We start from the raw sequence: 18511 nt of genomic DNA, 5'->3' as shown, positions 1-18511 counted from the left end.
TAACAACCAATCTGAAATCAGTAAACACCAGAAGCACCAGAAAATCAAGCTTCATGGAACTCCGACAACCTAGGAATTAAAGAAAAAATCAACCACAACAACCAGACCGGTAAGACAGTCAGACTGCACAGGCCAGCTAAGAAAAACTGCTGTAAGGCGGCAGACCACAGGGGTGGGGCTGACTTAAGGGGAAACTGAGACTCAGAGCTGACTGTGGACTATGGTGGTTGCCACAGTGGAAGAAACTCCCAGTCACAAATGAGAATCCGTGGGGGAAGTGGGCTAGAGATAAGCAAGTGAGCTGCACTATTCCCTCTCTGGCCCCTCCCCCACAGGCAGCTCAGCAAGGAGGGTTGCCCTGCCTGGGTGAATACCTAAGGCCCCACCCCCTTACAACCTGTCAGGTGCACCGAGACAAAGAAATATGGCCCAAATGAAAGAACAGAGCAAAGCCTCAGAAAGAGAGCTAAGTGATGAGGACATTGCCAACCTATCTGATGGAGAATTTAAAGCCCTGGTAATCAAAATGCTCATAGATCTGATTGAGCTTGGGCAAAAATGAAAAAACAAATGAAAGATACCCAAAATGAAATAAAGCAAAATATTCATGGAACCAACAGTGACAGGAAAGAAACCAGGACTCAAAGTAACGATTTGGAATAAAAGGAAAAAATAAACATCCAACTGGAACAGAATGAAGAAACAAGAATTCAAAAAAGTGAAGAGTGTCTTACAAACCTCTGGGACAACCTGAAACGTTCCAATATCCAAATTATAGGGGTGCCAGAAGGAGAAGAACAACAGCAAAAGATTGAAAACTTATTTGAACAAATAATGAAGGAAAACTTCCCCTATCTGGCAAAGCAAATAGACTTCCAGGAAGTCCAGGAAGCCCAGAGAGTCCCAAAGAAGTTGGACCCAAGAAGGAACACACCAAGGCATGTCATCATTAAGTTACCCAAGATTAAAGATAAAGAGAGAATCCTAAGAGAACCAAGAGGTAAGGAGACAGTTACCCACGAAGGAGTGCCCATAATGCTATCAGTAGATTTCTCAAAAGAAACCTTACAGGCAAGAAGGGGCTGGAAAGCAATATTCCAAGTCATGAAAGGCAAGGACCTACATCCAAGATTGCTCTGTCCAGCAAAGCTTTCATTTAGAATGGAAGGGCAGATAAAGTGTGTCCCAGATAAGGTCAAGTTAAAGGAGTTCACCATCACCAAGCCATTATTACATAAAATGTTAAAGGGACATATCTAAGAAAAAAGATAAAAAATATGAACAGTAAAATGACAACAAATTCACAACTATCAACAAATGAACCTAAAATAAAAGAAAAACAATGAAAACAAGACCTAAGCAAACAACTAGAACAGGAACAGAATCAGAGAAATGGACATCACAGGGAGGGAGTTCAGTGGGGAGGGGGAAGGGAGGAATGGAGGGAAAAGGTGGAGGGAAAAGGTACAGGGAAAAAGCAGCTTAGTTAGTAGGCATAAAATAGACAGGGAGAGATTAAAAAATGGTACAGGAAACAGAGGACTGAAAGAACTTATATGTACAACCCATGGACATAAACTAAGGGGTGGGGAATGCTTGAGGGTTGGAGGCATAGGGCGGAGGGGGGATAAAGGGGGAAAAATTGGGAAAATTGTAATAGCATAATCAATAAAAAAATACTTTTAAAAAATATTACATGAATAATGATATAGCCCTAGAAAAATTTGTAAAATTGCTCTATAACATGTTAAGAAGTATCTTTTATATAGGGAAAGATAATATATATTGAATATCAAATTTAAATTTTCCTTACAAAGCCATTTGAAACAAGCACAAGTAGAAATAGTGACAAATCATTTCCCTTTAGTTGTATTTTCTTAGCCAGTACTTAGTGTTTTTGTAAATCAGAAATCTCCCCTCTGCAAATTACAACTTAATTTAACATAGTATAATTATGAATAATATAACATGCTGCTTATATGGAAAAATATTTTTTGTCTAGCACAAAGTCTAACATTTTCTATGATACTGTCACTCATCAGTTCCAATTTGATAATAAGGTGTTAAAATGGGTTTCTGCAACTTCCTGTCTTTTTTACCTGCTATCAGTTTCTCTGTATCAGGTAGATGTGTGAACTGTCTTTTGTATTCCTCATTCCTGTCTTTATAGGTGGAACTTGAAATCTGTAACAATGAAAAGATTAAATTTCTGTTTAATTATGATCTTCATTAAATGAACTGAAATGTAGCACCTTAGAAAATAAATTTAAAATGATCTTTAAAATAATATGCTTTTTATACAATATTTTATATGTCTTTGTATAGAAAAACCACGTAAATAAACATTTCAAAAAACACCAAAAGGAAGCTACCACCATGATGGAGTAAGGAGATTGGTAAATCCTCTCGGGAAAAGCAAATTTATACCTAGAAAAATAAAACGGTCAAAAACAATCACCTCAAAATAATAGGAAGTTGACCAAAGGCATACAAACTCAAAAATATTTGTTCATGAAATTCCACTGAACTTAGAAACAGTAGAAGTCTATGGCCCCGTTTCCTTAGCCAGCCTCCAGTACTCTTCCTCCCCTGAGAGTTCAATCAGTGTTGTAGTTCTACCAGGACGGAACAGACCCTGAGAACTAACAGCTTTGCTGAGAGAGCGGGCTGAGTGTACTCAAAGTGAAACGCAGAAAACGTATGCCTAGAAGTGAAATGGAAAATTGTGGGATTATAGTCCTAATGGGAGCAAGAAACAAGCAGACTGGCAGATTAGCAGGGGATTAAACAGAGATCTTGAAAAGAAAGACAGCCATACATGGGCTTTATAAATATTCAATATATTTCTGGTTGAACAGAGGCTGCGTGCATGTGTAGCAGACTAGAGGGATCCCAAACTACCTACGCATTCCTGACTAGAGACACAGTAAGTCTCAGGGTAACATAAAAACTGAGACAAACTTGAAAATGGTCTGAACTTTGAGTGCATTCCCCAACCCACACAAATCCGTCAGCGGAAAGAAAAGTCTTACTGGCTGTCTGTATTTGTGCACAAATTTTGACCATTCGTTGTCTGGCATAAAAGGTGACCACTAGGAAGCCATCCCTAAAAATAAAAACAATAACAACAATAAACAGAGCAGAGATATTTGTTCCCATTAGCCACAGGACAAACTGACTTCACAGATTTACTTACTCTAGGGGTGATATTAAATAAAAATCTGCAATGACAAGCTTTAGGGGCAGAGAAGTTGTAATCAGAATCCACAGTTGCTACAATATATTATCAAAATTGTATAATTATCAAAAAATTGTAAAACATACACACACACACACACAAAAAAAAACCCATGTGGCTCAAAAAAAGGAAAGAAAAAAGCAAGCAATAGACTCAAGGACCCCAGGTACTAGATTTAGATTTAGGAAGTTATTATAAATATGTTCAAAAAGCTAAAGAGAACCATGCTTAAAGAATTAAAGCATGACAACAATGACTCAACAACTACAGAATTTCAACAAATAGCTTTTTTCTAAGAAAAAAGGTAAATTCTGGACTTGAAAACTACAATCACTGAAATAAAAAAACTCACTAAAGGGGTTCAACAAAGAAGTCAAATGGTAAAAAAAGAACTCAGTAAACTTAAAGAGAGACAGGTAAAAATTATCTAATTTCAAAACCAAACAAAAAAACTATAGAAAATGAAGAGATAGAGACCTGTGGGACAACATTATATGATGCAAAATACATGTGATGGGAGCGTCAGAAGGAATAAAAGAGGCAGAAACACTTGAAAAAATGGTCAAAACTTTCAAAATGTGATGAAAAACATTAACCTATAGATCAAAGAAGCTTAATGAATCCCAATTAGGATAAAGGAAAGAGATTCATACTTAGACATATCATAGTCAAGTTGTTTAAAGATAAAGGAGAACTTGAAAACAGCAAGAAAAAAATTATTCATGCATACAGGTGTAAAACAGTATGATTAATGGCTGACTTCTTATTATAAAACAATAGAGCCCTGGCCAGTGTAGCTCAATGGATTGAGTGCAGGCCTGCAAACCAAAAGGTCACCAGTTCGATTCCCAGTCAGGGCACATGCCTGGGTTGAGGGCCAGGTCCCCAGTAGGGGGTGTGCAAGACGCAACCACACATTGATGTTTCTCTCCCTCTCTTTCTCCTTCCCTTCCCCCATCTGTAAAAATAAAAAAATAAAATCTTTTAAAACATAAAATAAACATTAAAAATTTAAAAAATAAAATAAAACAAAACAATAGCGACAGTAGAACTGCCTAAAAGAAATAATAAAGGAAATCCTTCAGGCTGCAAGGAAATAACAAAATATGGTAACTCAAATGTGCAAGAAGAAAAAAAGAGCACCAGAAGTGACTATATGTTGGTAAACATAAAAGCAAGCAAATCTATTTTCCAGTTTCTCTCTTAACATCTTTAAGAAACATATGAATCTATAAGGCAATAATTATAATGCTGTATTATTGATGTGTTTATGAGACAAATAGGTGCAATATACATGACAACAGCATAAATGGAGGGGAGAGATAATGGAGTTATGTTGGGGCAGAAGTTCAATACTTTAAATGGAATTAAGTTAGTAACCTGAAATATATTGTGAAAACTTAAGATGTATACTGTAATCCCTTAGCAATCAACATAAAAACCCTCAAATACATTTTTATTTTATTTTTATTGTATTTTTCCACTACAATTTATCCCCCTGATACCCGCTACCCCCCCTCCCCCAATCACCACCCTGTGGTCCGTGTCCATGAGTCCTTTTTCCTTTTCGTTCAGTCCCACCACCCCTTCCACACGCACCCTCGCAGAGCTGTCATCTGTTCTCTATCTATGAGTCTGTCTATTTTGCTTGTTAGTTCAGTTTGTTCATTAGATTCCACATATGAGTGAAGTTATATATTTGTTTTTCTCTGACTGGTGCACTTCACTTAGCATAATGTTCTCCAGGTACATCCATGCTGTCACAAAGGCAAATTTTTCTTCTTTTTATGGCCAAGTAGGATTCCATTGTGTAAATGTCCCAAAGCTGTTTTATCCACTTTTCTACGGATGAACTTGTGCTGCTACCGTATCTTCATGATTGAAAATAATGCTGAAATGAACACAGGGGTGCTTATGTTCTTTTAAATCAGTGTTTTGGGTTTCTTCGGATATATTCCCAGAAGTGGGATCGCTAGGTCAAAAGGCAGATTCATTTCGAATATTTTGAGGAAACTCCATACTGTTTTCCACAGTGGTTGCACCAACCTGCATTCCCACCAACAGTGCAGAAGGGTTCCCCCCCTTCTCCACATCCTCACCAGCACTTGTTTGTTGATTTATATGTGATAGGCATTCTGACTGATGTAAAATGATATCTCACTGCAGTTTTAATTTGTATTTTCTATGATGATTAGTGACATTGAGCATTTTTTCATATGTCTGTTGGCCATGTGTATATACCCTTTACAGAAGTGTCCATTCAGGTCCTTTGACGATTTTTAAATGGATTGTTTGGATTTTTTGGTGTTGAGTTTTGGAAGTACTTTATAAATTCTGGATATTAAACCCTTATCAGATGTATGGGCAAATATGTTCTCCCATTCAGTGGGTTGTCTGTGTATTTTATTGACAGTTTCCTTTGCTGTGAAAAAAACCTGTTTAGTTTGATGTAGTCCCATTTGTTTATATATTTTTTGTTTCCTTTGCCTGAAGAGCTATATCAGATAAAATATTGCTACAAGCAATGCCTGAGATTTTACTGCCTATGTTTTCTTCTAGAATTCTTATGGTTTTGGATATAAAATTTAAATCTGTAATCCATTTTGATTTTTTTTTCTTGTGTGTGGTGTAAGAAGGTGGTCTAGTTTCATTTTTCTGTGTGTATCTGTTCACTTTTCCCAACACCATTTTTTAAAAATATATTTTATTATGCTATTACAGTCATCCCATTTGCCCCCCTTCATTCCCCTCCACCCTGCATACCCTCTCCCACCCACATTCCTCCCTTTAGTTCATGTCCATGTGTCATAAGTTCTTTAGCTTCTACATTTCCCATACTATTCTTGCCTTCCCCCTGTCTATTTTCTACCTAACATCTATGCTACTTACTCTCTGTACCTTTCCCTCCACTCTCTCCCTCCCACTCCCCTGTTGCTAACTCTCCATGTGATCTCCATTTCTGTGGTTCTGTTCTTGTTCTAGTTGTCTGCTTAGTTCATTTTGTTTTTTGTTTTTGTTTTAGGTGTGGTTGTTCATAACTCTGAGTTTGCTGTCATTTTACTGTACATATTTTTAATCTTCTTTTTCTTAGATAAATCCCTTTAACATTTCATATAATAAGGGTTTCGTCATGATGAACTCCTTTAACTTGACCTTATCTGGGACACACTTTATCTGCCCTTCCATTCTAAATGAAAGCTTTGCTGGACAGAGCAATCTTGGATGTAGGTCCTTGCCTTTCATGACTTGGAATACTTCTTTCCAGCCCCTTCTTGCCTGTAAGGTATCTTTTGAGAAATCAGCTGATAGTCTTATGGGAATTCCTTTGTAGGTAACTGCCTCCTTTTCTTTTGCTGCTTCTAGGATTCTCTCCTTCTCTTTAATCTTGGCTAATGTAATTATAATGTGCCTTGGTGTGTTCCTCCTTGGGTCCAACTTCTTTGGGACTCTCTGGGCTTCCTGGAAGTCTATTTCCTTTGCCAGATTGGGGAAGCTCTCCTTTATTATTTGTTCAAATAATTTGTCCACTTGTTGCTCTTCCTCTTCTCCTTCTGGTACCCCTATAATTTGGATGTTGGAACGTTTCAAGATGTCCTGAAGATTCCTAATCCTCGCCTCATTTTTTTGAACTCTTGTTTCTTCCTTCTCTTCTGTTTGGTTGTTTTTTTCTTCCTTCTGGTCCACTCCATTGACTTGAGTCCCAGTTTCCTTCCCATCACTATTGGTTCCCTGTACATTTTCCTTCATTTCATTTAGCATAGTCTTCATTGTTTTCATCTAATTTGTGGCCAAATTCAACCACTTCTGTGAGCATCCTGATCACCAGTGGTTTGAACTGTGCATCTGATAGGTTGGCTATCTCTTGGTCGCTTAGTTGTATTTGCTGTGGAGCTTTGATCTGTTCTTTCATTTGAGCCTTTTGTTTTGTTTTGTTTTGTTTTGATGCACCTGTTACATAGTAAGGGGCAGAGCCTTTGGTGTTCACCCTGGCAGGGTAACCCACATCTCTGTGTTGTGATGCTGTATGTGGGGCAGGAGGTTGAGAGGGAACAAAGGCACTTGCTCTGCTCTCTGCCGGCTGTCAGTCATGTCCCTTGCTTCCTACAAGCAAATTGGGCCTTTCTGGTGCTGATTCCCTAAGGGGTGGGCTGGTGTACATTCTAGGACCCTGTGAATCTCTCCAACAAACTCTCTTGTGAGGCTGGGAGTTTCTCCCACTGCCGCCTCAATTCCCACAGGTGTTTCCAATCAGTGGTTTCCAGCTTTATTTCCTCCTGCTGGGACCCTGGGTTGTACGGTCCACCCTGTTCCCCAGTTTCACCTGGTTTATCTGCAAACAAATGTGGGACCGCCTGGTTCACCAGCTGCTGCCTTGCTGGCCAGCTGCAGCCTTGTGCACCATACGCCATTCCACAATCCACCACCTTGTTGGGTCTGCCAGCCACTACTTTGCTGTGAGCTGCCTAACTAGGCCCCTCTTACCGATCTGGAAGAATGTCTTCTTTAACTCCTTGGTTGTGGGCCTTCCATTTCCTGTCAGTTCTGGTTGTTTTTTGTTTTTAAATTGTTGTTGTCCTTCTTTTGGTAGTGTGAGGAGGTACAGTGTGTCTACCTATGCCTCCATCTTGGCTGGAAGTCCCAACACCATTTATTGAATAAAGTATCTTTAGTCCATTGTATGTTTTTGCTTCCTCTGTTGAATATTAATTGATTATAAACAAGTGTGTTTATTTCTGGGCTCTCTATTTTGTTCCATTAGTCTATGTGTCTGTTTTTATGCCAGTACCATGCTGTTTTGATTACGATGGCCTTATAGTATAGTTTGATATTAGGTAGCATGATTCCTTCAACTTTGTACTCTTTCTCAGGACTACTATTGCTATGCAGGGCCTTTTGTGGTTCCATATATATTTTTGAAATATTAGTTCTAGTTCTGTGAAAAAAGTCATTGGTATCTTTATAAGAATTGTGTTGAATCTATAGATTGCTTTGGGTAGCATGAACAGTTTAATGATAATTCTTCCTATCCATGAACAGATTATGTGTGTTCAATTATTTGTATCTTCTTCAGTGTCTTATAATTTTCCAGGTACAGGTCTTTTACATCTTTGGTTAGATTTATTCCCAGGTATTTTATTCTTCCTGAAGCAATTATGAATGGGATTGTTTTCTTAATTTCCCTTTCTAATAGTTCAGTATTGGCATATAAAAACACAACTGATTTCCAGATATTAATTTGTTATCCTAATTTGCTGTATTCATTTATCGGTTCTAGTAGTTTCTTGGTGGAATCTTTGTGGTTCTCTATGTCACAAATTATGACGCTTTTGTTTCTTCCTTTCCAATTTGGATGCCTTTTATTTCTTTTTGTTGTCTGATTGCTATGGCTAGGACTTCCTGTACTATGTTGAATAAGAGTGGTGAAAGCAGACATCTCTGCCTTGTTCAAGGTCTTAGGAGTAATGCTTGTAGTTTTTGTCCATTCAGTATGATGCTGCAGTGTGTTTGTCATATATGGCCTTTATTATGTTTAGGTATGTTCCCTCTATTCCCACTTTGCTGAGTTTTTATCATAAATGGGTGCTGGATGTTATCAAATGCTTTTTCTGCATCCATTGATATGATCATGTGGTTTTTATACTTCATTTTGTTTATGTGGTGTATATTTATTGATTTGCAAATGTTGTACCAACCTTGCATTCCCAGAATAAATCTCACTTGATCATGGTGTTTGATCTTTTTCATGGATTACTGTATTTGTTTTGCTAATATTTTGTTGAGTATTTTAGCATCTATGTTCACCAGGGATACTGGCCTATAATTATTCTTGCAGTGTCTTTATCAGGCTTTGGGATTAGCATAATACTACCTTCATAAAATGTGCTTAAGAGTCTTCCCTCTTCTTGAATTTTTTGAGACAGTTTGAGAAGGAAAATTGTTAGTTCTTCTGGAATGTTTCATAAAATTCACCTGTGAAGCCATCTAGTCCAGGCATTTTGTTTGTTTGTTGTGGGAGTTTTCTTTTTTTTTTACTACAACTTCAATTTCACTAGGTATAATCAATCTATTTAGATTCTGTGATTCTTCTTGATTTAGGAATTTATCCATTTTATCCAGATTGTTCAATGTGTTGGCATATAGGTGTCTATCATATTTCCTTATAATCTTTTGTATTTCTTTGGTGTCAGTTGTTATTTTTCTTCTTTCATTTCTAACTTTATTTATTTGGGTCCTTTCTCTGTTTTTCTTGATAAGAGTAGTTAAAGGTTTGTCCATCTTGTTTATCTTTTCAAAGAACCAGCTCTTAGATTCATTGATCTTTTATATAATTTTGTTTTAGACTCTATTGTGTTTATTTCTGCTTTGATACTTATTATTTTAGCCTTCTACTGTCTTTGGGCTTTTTTTGTTTTTCAAGTTCCTTTAAGTGTGAAGTCAGATTGTTTATTTGAGCTTTTTTTGGTTTGTTTCTTGAGATGGGCCTGTAAAGCTAACAATTTCCTCTTAGCATTTCTTTCCCAGTGTCCCACAGATTTTGGACTGCTATGTCTCATTTTCATTTGTTTCAAGGTATCTTGTGATTTCTTCCTTGATCTTGTTGTTGACCCATTCATTGTTTAGTATAGCATGTTAGTTTACTTCCATGTCTTCGTGTATTTTTCAGTTTTTTTCCTGTGATTCATTTCTAGTGTCATAGCATTGTGGTCAGACAAGATGCTTGATATGATTTCAATCTTCTTAAATTTACTGAGACTTGTTTTGTGTCCCAATATGTGGTCTATCCTAGAAAACGTACCATGTGCACATGAAAAGTATGTATATTCTGCTGCTTTGGAGTGAAATTCTCTGTAGATATCAGTTACAGCCACTTGATTTCATGTGTCATTTAAGGCTGTTGTCTCCTTGTTGATTTTATGTGTGGAAGATTTATCCATTGAATCAGTGGGGTGTTAAAATCCCCTGATATGACTGTATTTCTGTCAATCTCTCCCTATACGTCCATCAAGACTTGCTTTACATATTTAGGTGCTCCTATGTTCACTGTATACATGATTACTAGGGTTATAGCTTCTTGTTGGATTAGATTGGTCCCTTTATCACTACAAAGTGTCATTCTTTGTCTCTTACTATAGCCTTGGTTTTAGAGTCTATTTTGTCAGATATAAGTATTGCTACCCCAGCATTTTTTTCTTTTTCATTTGCATGAAATATCTTTTTCCATCTCTTTACTTTGAGTATATGTATATCTTTTGATCAGAGGTGGATCTCTTGGAGACAGCATATATATGAGTTGTTTTCTGGTCCATTCAGCTACCCTATGTCTTTTAATTGGAGTATTTAAGACATTTACATTTTAAAGTGATTATTGATAGATACAAATTTATAGCCATTTATTTAACTATTTTTCTGCCTCCTCCGCCTCATTCCTCCTCCCTTGTCCTCCTGCTTCTTCCTACTTCTTCTCCTTCCTCTTCCCATTTCCTTTCTCCTTCTTCTTAAAGAAAGCCCTTTAACATCTGTTGCAGTACCAGTTTGGTGTTAACACATTCCTTTAGTTTTGTTTTGCTTTTGTCTGGGCAGCTCCTTATTTCTACTTCAACTTCAAATGATAGCCTTGCTGGGTAAAGTAGCCTTGGTTGTAGGGCCCTGCTTTTCATCATCTTCAATATTTCATGCCAATCCCTTCTGCCCTGAAATGTTTTGTTGAGAAATCAGATGACAGTCTAACTGGAGCTCCCTTGTAGATAACTAACTGCTTTTGTCTTGTCTCTTTTAAGATTTTCTCCTTGTCTTTAAGCTTTGCCATTTTAAGTATGATGTGTCTTGGTGTGAGCATCTTTATGCCCAATTTGTTTGGGACTCGCTGTACTTTCTGGACTTACGTATCTTTCTCCTTCACCAAATTAAGGAAGTTTTCAGTTATTATTTCTTCAAATAGTTTCTTGATCTCTTGCTCACTTTCTTCCCTTTCTGGTAATCCCATGATATAGATGTTGTTATGCTTCATGTTGTCCCAAAATTTTCCTAATCTCTCCTCATTTTTTAAAATTCTTTTATCTTTTTGCGGCTCTGCTTGAGTGTTTTTTTTACCTTGTCTTCCAAATCGCTGTTTCAATCCTCTGCTTCATCTAACCTTTTTATTCCTATTAGTGTATTATTTATTCCAGATAGTGCATTCTTTTTTCTGACTGATCCTTTTTTATGATTTCTATACCTTTTTTCTTGCTGTTGAGTATCCTTATACTCATTACTCTAAAATCTATAATTGAAAAGTTGCTTGCCTTCATTTCATTTAGTTCTTCTTCTGGAGAACTCTCTTATTCTTTCATTTGGGGCCTTTTTCTGTGTCTTCCTTTATTGACTGCCTCTTTATTTTTGTTTGTACATGTTAGATAGATCTGCCCAGACTCTGGTGTAGACCTATATAGTCAGATATTTCCCATGACTGGCCCTGGCCAACCTGTTTGGAGTTATCAGCAATCCATGGCATGGCCTGGGTATGTGCAGAAAGAACCAGGCTGCACACCAAGGCTGACTTTTAACAGCACTGACCCCAGGGGAGGGTCAGCTAAAGTTTCAGAGCTCCCAGAAATCCTCCCTCACCTGCAGGATTTCTGTTAAGCTTAAACACTAAAATAGCCTCCAGCTGTACTATTCTCTGTAAGCTCCACTGGGTGAGGCAGAGTAATTCCTGTGGGCAAGGCTTTTGCTTCACCTCAGGCTGATGCCACTTGGAGGGGAGTGCTCTGTCCAAGAAAGATGGCTTCTGGGGAATGACTCGGCACAGGGATCCTGGAGGCTGACCCTTCAGCTCTCTCTGCAGAGCCACCAACCCCAGACTCTCCTCTTGTGGCTCTAGTCTACTCTGCTCTCCCTCTACTGGAGTGCAGGATAAGTGGCTGCAAATGAAATTTTGTGCATTGGCCCTTTAAGGGGCTCTCTGTGACTCTAGCCATCTGTTCCTGGCAGACAGAAACCCCACTGCTTTTCACAGCCAGATGTTATTTGGGTTCCTTTCCCAGTTCTGGTGCTCCAGGCTGGAGGAACCAGCTTGGAGTTTAGACCCCACACTTATCAAGGGAAATGCTCTCCACCCTCCAGTCACTGATCTTCTGGAACTTCAACTGCCACCCGTGGAAACCTAGCCAGCCCTCTCATGCCTCCACATGTCCTACTAGTCTCATTGTGGTGATGCATTTTTTTCCATAAGTCCTTGGTTATAAGGCTTCTTTCCAGCTAGTATTCAGTTGGTTATGCAGGATAATTTTTCTATAATTTAGTTGCAATTCCAGTTTGGTCATGGGAGGAGGTTATTGTGGCTTCCACCCACTCTGCTGCCACCTTGGATCTCTCAAATATATTTTTAATCCGAAGTAATTAAAATAGTATCCTAAACTATGCTGTTAATCTGAAATATAAAATAATATTGAATGTACACTGTAATTGAAAATTCTCTTTAATTTTTAAAAAATTGTATCCAAAAAATATTTGGCACATCAAGAAAGAAGTAAAGGGGAAAAGAGGGACAAAAAGATACAAAATATAGTGGAAACAAATAGCAAATTAGCTACTCTTAAATACAACTGTAATATAACTACATTAAATATAAATGGACTAAACATGGAGACTGTCAAACTGGATAAAAACAGACCTAACTCTATGCTATCTACAACAGATACACCCTACATCCAAAACCACAAAGAGGCTGAAAGTGAAAGGATGGAAAAAGACAAACCATACAAACAACCACCATAAGAGAACTTGAGGGGCTATATTACTATCAGCAGAAATAGATGTAAGGACAAAAATTATTAATAGTCATTAAGATATTTTCGTAATAATTAAAAGATCAATATATGAAGATACAATTTTAAATGTATATACAAAAAAACAAAGCCCCAAAATACACGAAACAAAAACTGACATGACACAACTGAAAAAAACACCATTGAACATGAGTTAGATATATCATTAACCCATTATCAATAGCTGACAGAATGTCTAGACAGAAAATAGGCAAGCAGAACTTTAACAACAGCACCCAGTCCTTTGCAACAACTACCTTGAGGGCACTATGGTAAATGAAATAAATAAGACAAAGAAAGACAAATATTGGGTAGTATCAGATTACTATGGAATCTAAATAAAACATGAAACTCACAGAAACAGAGAGTAGAAAGTGGTTGCCAGGGAATTGGAGATAGAGATAATAAGGAGAGATTGATAAAGGGGTACAAATGTTCATCTATTAGATGAATAAGGTCTGAGGATCTCATGTATGACACAATAACTATAGTTGATAACATTATATTGTATAATTAAAATTGACATTTGCTAAGAGAGGACTAAATGTTGTCCCAACAAAATTAATATGTAAGGTAATGGATGTGTTAATTAACTAAATATAAGTATAATTTCACAATATACATGTACATCAAATCATCACAATATATACTTTAAATACCTTATAATTTTATTTGTCAATTATAGTTCAATAAAACTGAGAGGAAGGGAAGAAACATTATCCACCAACTATACCTATCACTTACAAAACACTTAATTCAACAACTCCAGAATAGGCATTCTTTTCAAGTACACACAGAACAGTGTCCAGGATATAAAATATGCTAGGTCACAAAACAAGTTTCAATAAATTTAAAGGATTAAAACCATATGAAGTATGTTGTCTGTCAACAATAGAATTAAATTACAGATCAATAACACAAGTACTAGAGTCCGGCTTCAGGTCATCTTAATCCTTGAAAATGAAATCAGGTGATCTCAAACTCCGTGACAAAGAGTACATGAAAATCTTCTCTGGAAGAAGACAACATTGTGCTAGGACTCAAAATGTGTCTACAAGAATGATGGAAAATAAAGTAGAAATAATGAGAATCTCAGGATCCCATAAGAAGCTCCAAAATGTGCTAGCAGGTACCCTCAAAAACAGAATTTATTTATAAAAAATTGTGTATTTATTCTTACATGTTTAAACTTCAGTCACCTTCAGTGAGAGTATCATGAAGTTTCAAGAAATACACAAAGTCCCAATCAAGGTGAACCCAGAGAAGCATACACCAAGACACATCACAATTACAATGGTAAAGTTTAAGACAAAGAGAATCTTAAAGGCAGCAAGCAAGAAAAAATCAGTTACCTGCAAGGGAACTCCAATAAGTAGTATTTTTTGGACTATAAGATGCACATTTCCCCCCACACTCCAAAATTTGGGAGGAATAATGATTGTTAATGCTGCTGTTGAGTTCTGTTTACATTTACATTGGTGAAATATTATGTTATTTATGTTATTAAATATTTTACCACATTTTTTGCTTCATTTTTTCCCCCTATTTTCCTCCTCTAAAACCTAAGTGTGTCTTATGGTCCAAAAAGTATGGTATATCAGCTGATTTCTCAACAGAAATACTACAGGACAGAAGGTACTGGCATGAAATATTCCAAGAAATAAAAAGCAAGAACCAGCAACCAAGACTACTCCATCCAGCAAGGCTCTCACTTTAAATGAAGGTGAAATCAAGAGCATGCCAAACAAAAAAAAAAAGCCTGAAGGAGTACATATCCATCAAACCAGTACTGCAAGAGATGTTAAAGGTACTGCCTTAATAAGAAGACATAGAGAAAAGAACTCAGGTACAAAGAAGAAACAGGGTAATGAATAAGTACCTATCAATAATAAACGTAAATGTAAATGGATTAAATGCTCCAGTTAAATGACATAGGGTAGCTGACTAGATAAGAAAGCATGACCCACATATATGCTGCCCGCAAGAGAGCCACCTCAGAATGAAAGATTTACACAGGCTAAAAATGAAGGGATAGAAAAAAATATTTCATGCAATGGGGATGAAAGGAAAACCAGGGTAGCCAGGGTCAAATACTTCTATTTGACAAAACAGACTTCAAAATAAAGACCATAAGAAAGATTAAAAGGGACTTTACATAATATTTAAAAGGTCAGTCCAAAGAGAGGCAATAATCCTAGAAAACATATATGTACCCAATATAGGAGCACCATAAATGTAAAAAAGAAAATCTTGGACGACTTTAAGAAAGAGATGGACAGCAATACAATCACTGTAGGGGATTTTAACACTCCACTGTCAACAATGGACAAATCTTCCAGACAAAAATCAACAAGGATATAGCAGCATTAAATGATACACTAGAACAAATGAATTTAATTGATATTTACAGAATGTTTCACTCCAAAGAAGCAAAATATACATTCTCCTCAAGTGCACAAGGAACATTCTCAAAGATAGACCACATGATAGGACACAAAATAAGCCTTAAAAATTCAAGAAAATTGAAGTCATATCAAGTATTTTCTTGGATCGCAATGGCTTGAAACTAGAAACCAACCTCAAGAAAAAAACTCCAAAACATTCAAATACATGGAGGCTAAATGACATGTTATTAAATAATAAATGGGTTAACAATGAAATCAAGGAAGAAATCAAAAGTACCTGAAAACAAATGAAAATGGACACACAACAACCCAGAACCTATGGGACACAGTGAAGGCATTCCTGACACAGAAATTCATAGCAACACAGATCTATCTAAAGAAGACAGAAAAATCTCAAATAAACAACCTAACCATATATCTAAAAGTACTAGAAAAACAACAACAAACAAAGACCAGAGTGAGTAGAAGGAAGGATATAGTCAAGATCAGAGCAAAAATAAATGACATAGAGACTTAAAAAAAATTCAAAAGATCAATGAGTCCAGAGGCTTCTTCTCTGAAAAGATAAACAAAATTGAAAACCTTTAGCCAGACGCAACAAGAAAAAAAGAGAACCAAAATAAAATCAGAAATGAAAGAGAAGTAACAACTGATACTATAGAAATACAAAGGATTTTAAGAAACTATGATAAAAAATAGATGCCAGAAAATTGGACAACCTGGGTAAAATGGTAAGTTTCTAGAAACATACTATCTTATAAAACTGAATCAGGAAGACACAGAAAGCCTGAAAAGACCGATAACTACTGAAATCGAATCAGTAATCAAAAAACTCCCAGCATGCAAAAGCCCTGGATCAGATGGCTTCCAGGCAAAATTTACCAATCATTCAAAAAAGCACTAACACTTATCCTTCTTAAACTATTCCCAAAAAATCAAGAAAAGGGAAGACTTCCAAACTCTTTACATGAGGACACTATTATCCTAATTCCAAAACAGGGAAGACACAAATAAGTAGAAGCATATATCATTTTCATGGATTAGAAGAATTAACATAATTAAAATGTCCATACTACCCAAAGCAATCTATAAATTCAGTACAATTCCTATTAAGATACCAATGGCATATATTTCACAGATCGAGAACAAATAATCCAAAATTTATATGGAACCAAAAAGATCCCATATAGCCTCAGCAATCTTAAGAAAGAAAAACAAAGTTGGAGAGATCGCAATACCTGATATCAAACTATAGCCCTGGCTGGTGTGGCTCAGTGGACTGAGTGACAGCCTACAAACCAAAGGGTCACCGGTTTGATTCCCATTCAGGGCACGTGCCTGGGTTGCAGGCCAGGTCTCCAGTAGTGGGGGGCATGTGAGAGGCAACTACATATTGGTGTTTCCCTCTCTTTCTCCTTCCCTTCCCCACTCTCTAAAAATAAAATCTCTTTTAAAAAACTATACTATAAGTACACTGTAATCAAAACAGTCTGGTACTGGCTTAAGAACAGACCAGATCAATGGAATAGAACAGAGTGCCCAGAAAAAATCAACGTCTCTATGGTCAACTAATAGTTGACAAAGGAGGCAAGCATTAAATGGAGTAAAGACAGTGTCTTCAATAAACAGTGTTGGGAGAACTGGACTGGTACATACAAACAATAAAATTAGATCCACCATTTTACACCATACACCAAAATAAACTCAAAATGGATAAAAGACTTAAATATAAGTTGTGATACCATAAAAAACCTAGAGGAAAACATAGGCAGTAAAATTTCGTATTATCTCAAACAGCAATACTTTTGCCGATATATCTACTAGAGCAAGGGAAATAAAGGGAAAAAATAAACAAATGGACTACATCAAATTAAAACGCTTCTGCATAGCTAAAGAAGCCACCATCAAAATTAAAAGGGAACCAACTGTATAGGAAAACATATTTGTTAACAATATATTGAAAAAGGGTTTAATTTCCAAAATATGTAAAGAACTTATGTAATAACACCAGGAAGATAAATAATCCAATTAAAAAACGGACAAAGGGCTCCGGCTGGTGTGCCTCAGTGGATTGAGTGCTGGCCTGCACACCAAAGGGTCACCAGTTTGATTCCCAGTCAGGGCACATGCCTGGGTCACAGGCTGGGTCCCCAGTGTGGGGTGTGCAAGAGGCAACCACACCTTGATATTTCTCTCCCTCTTTCCCTCCCTTCCCCTCTCTAAAAAAAAATAAATAAAATCTTTTTAAAAAATGTACAAAGGACCTAAATAGACACTTCTCAAAGAAATACATACAGAAAGATGCAAATTAAAACCACAATAAAACCTGACCTCATACCGATCAGAATGGCCATCGTTAACAAATCAACAAACAACAAATGCTGGCAAGGATGTGGAGAAAAGGGAACCCTAGTACACTGTAGGTGGGAATGCACACTGTGGAAAACATGTGTAATTTTCTCAAAAATCTAAAAATGAAACTGCCTTTTGACCCAGCGATTCCACTGCTAGGAAAATACCCAAAGTATCCTAAAACACCAATTCAAAAGAATTTATGCACCCCCATGTTCACAGCAGCACAATTTGCAATAGCCAAGATTTGGAAATAGCTTAAGTGTCCATCAGTAGACGAGTGGACAAAAAAACTGTAGTACATTTACACAATGGAATACTACACAACAGAAAGAAAAAAGGAATTCTTACCTTTTGCCAACATTGATGGAACAGGAAACTATTATACTAAATGAAATAAGCCAGTCAGTGAAAGAAATACCGTATGATTGCACTTATAAGAGGGATCTAATGAACAAAATAATGAGCAAAATAGAATTAGACACAGGGAATCATGGAACAGACAGCTGTAAGATGGAAGGGGCAAGGTGAAGACTGATTGAGGGAAGGTGATAAGATCTGTCAGTCATATATGAGAAACCCATAGACATGGACAACAGTGAGGGGACTGATTATGGAAGTGGGGGGTGAGCTGGGGCGAGGGGGGCGAAGGGGGGAAAAGTGGGACAACTGTAATAGCATAAAAAATAAATAAACTTTAGTCACCTTCA

General features: G+C 36.9%; 1 protein-coding gene across 3 annotated transcripts in view; it reads right to left on the bottom strand.

Moving 5' to 3' along the window:
• The window catches only part of GRAMD1C (GRAM domain containing 1C), a 102195-nt gene that overhangs the window by 69815 nt on the left and 13869 nt on the right, over positions 1-18511 (bottom strand). For all 3 annotated transcript variants that reach the window (XM_036018114.1, XM_036018111.1, XM_036018115.1), the window contains one exon: positions 2100-2184. In XM_036018114.1, coding sequence (XP_035874007.1) covers positions 2100-2184 — 85 coding nt within the window. The remainder of the gene's footprint in view (positions 1-2099; positions 2185-18511) is intronic.

Source organism: Phyllostomus discolor, chromosome 2 (genome assembly GCF_004126475.2).
Source record: "Phyllostomus discolor isolate MPI-MPIP mPhyDis1 chromosome 2, mPhyDis1.pri.v3, whole genome shotgun sequence".
NCBI lineage: Eukaryota > Metazoa > Chordata > Mammalia > Chiroptera > Phyllostomidae > Phyllostomus > Phyllostomus discolor.
This window is presented reverse-complemented; position numbering and strand designations above follow the sequence as displayed.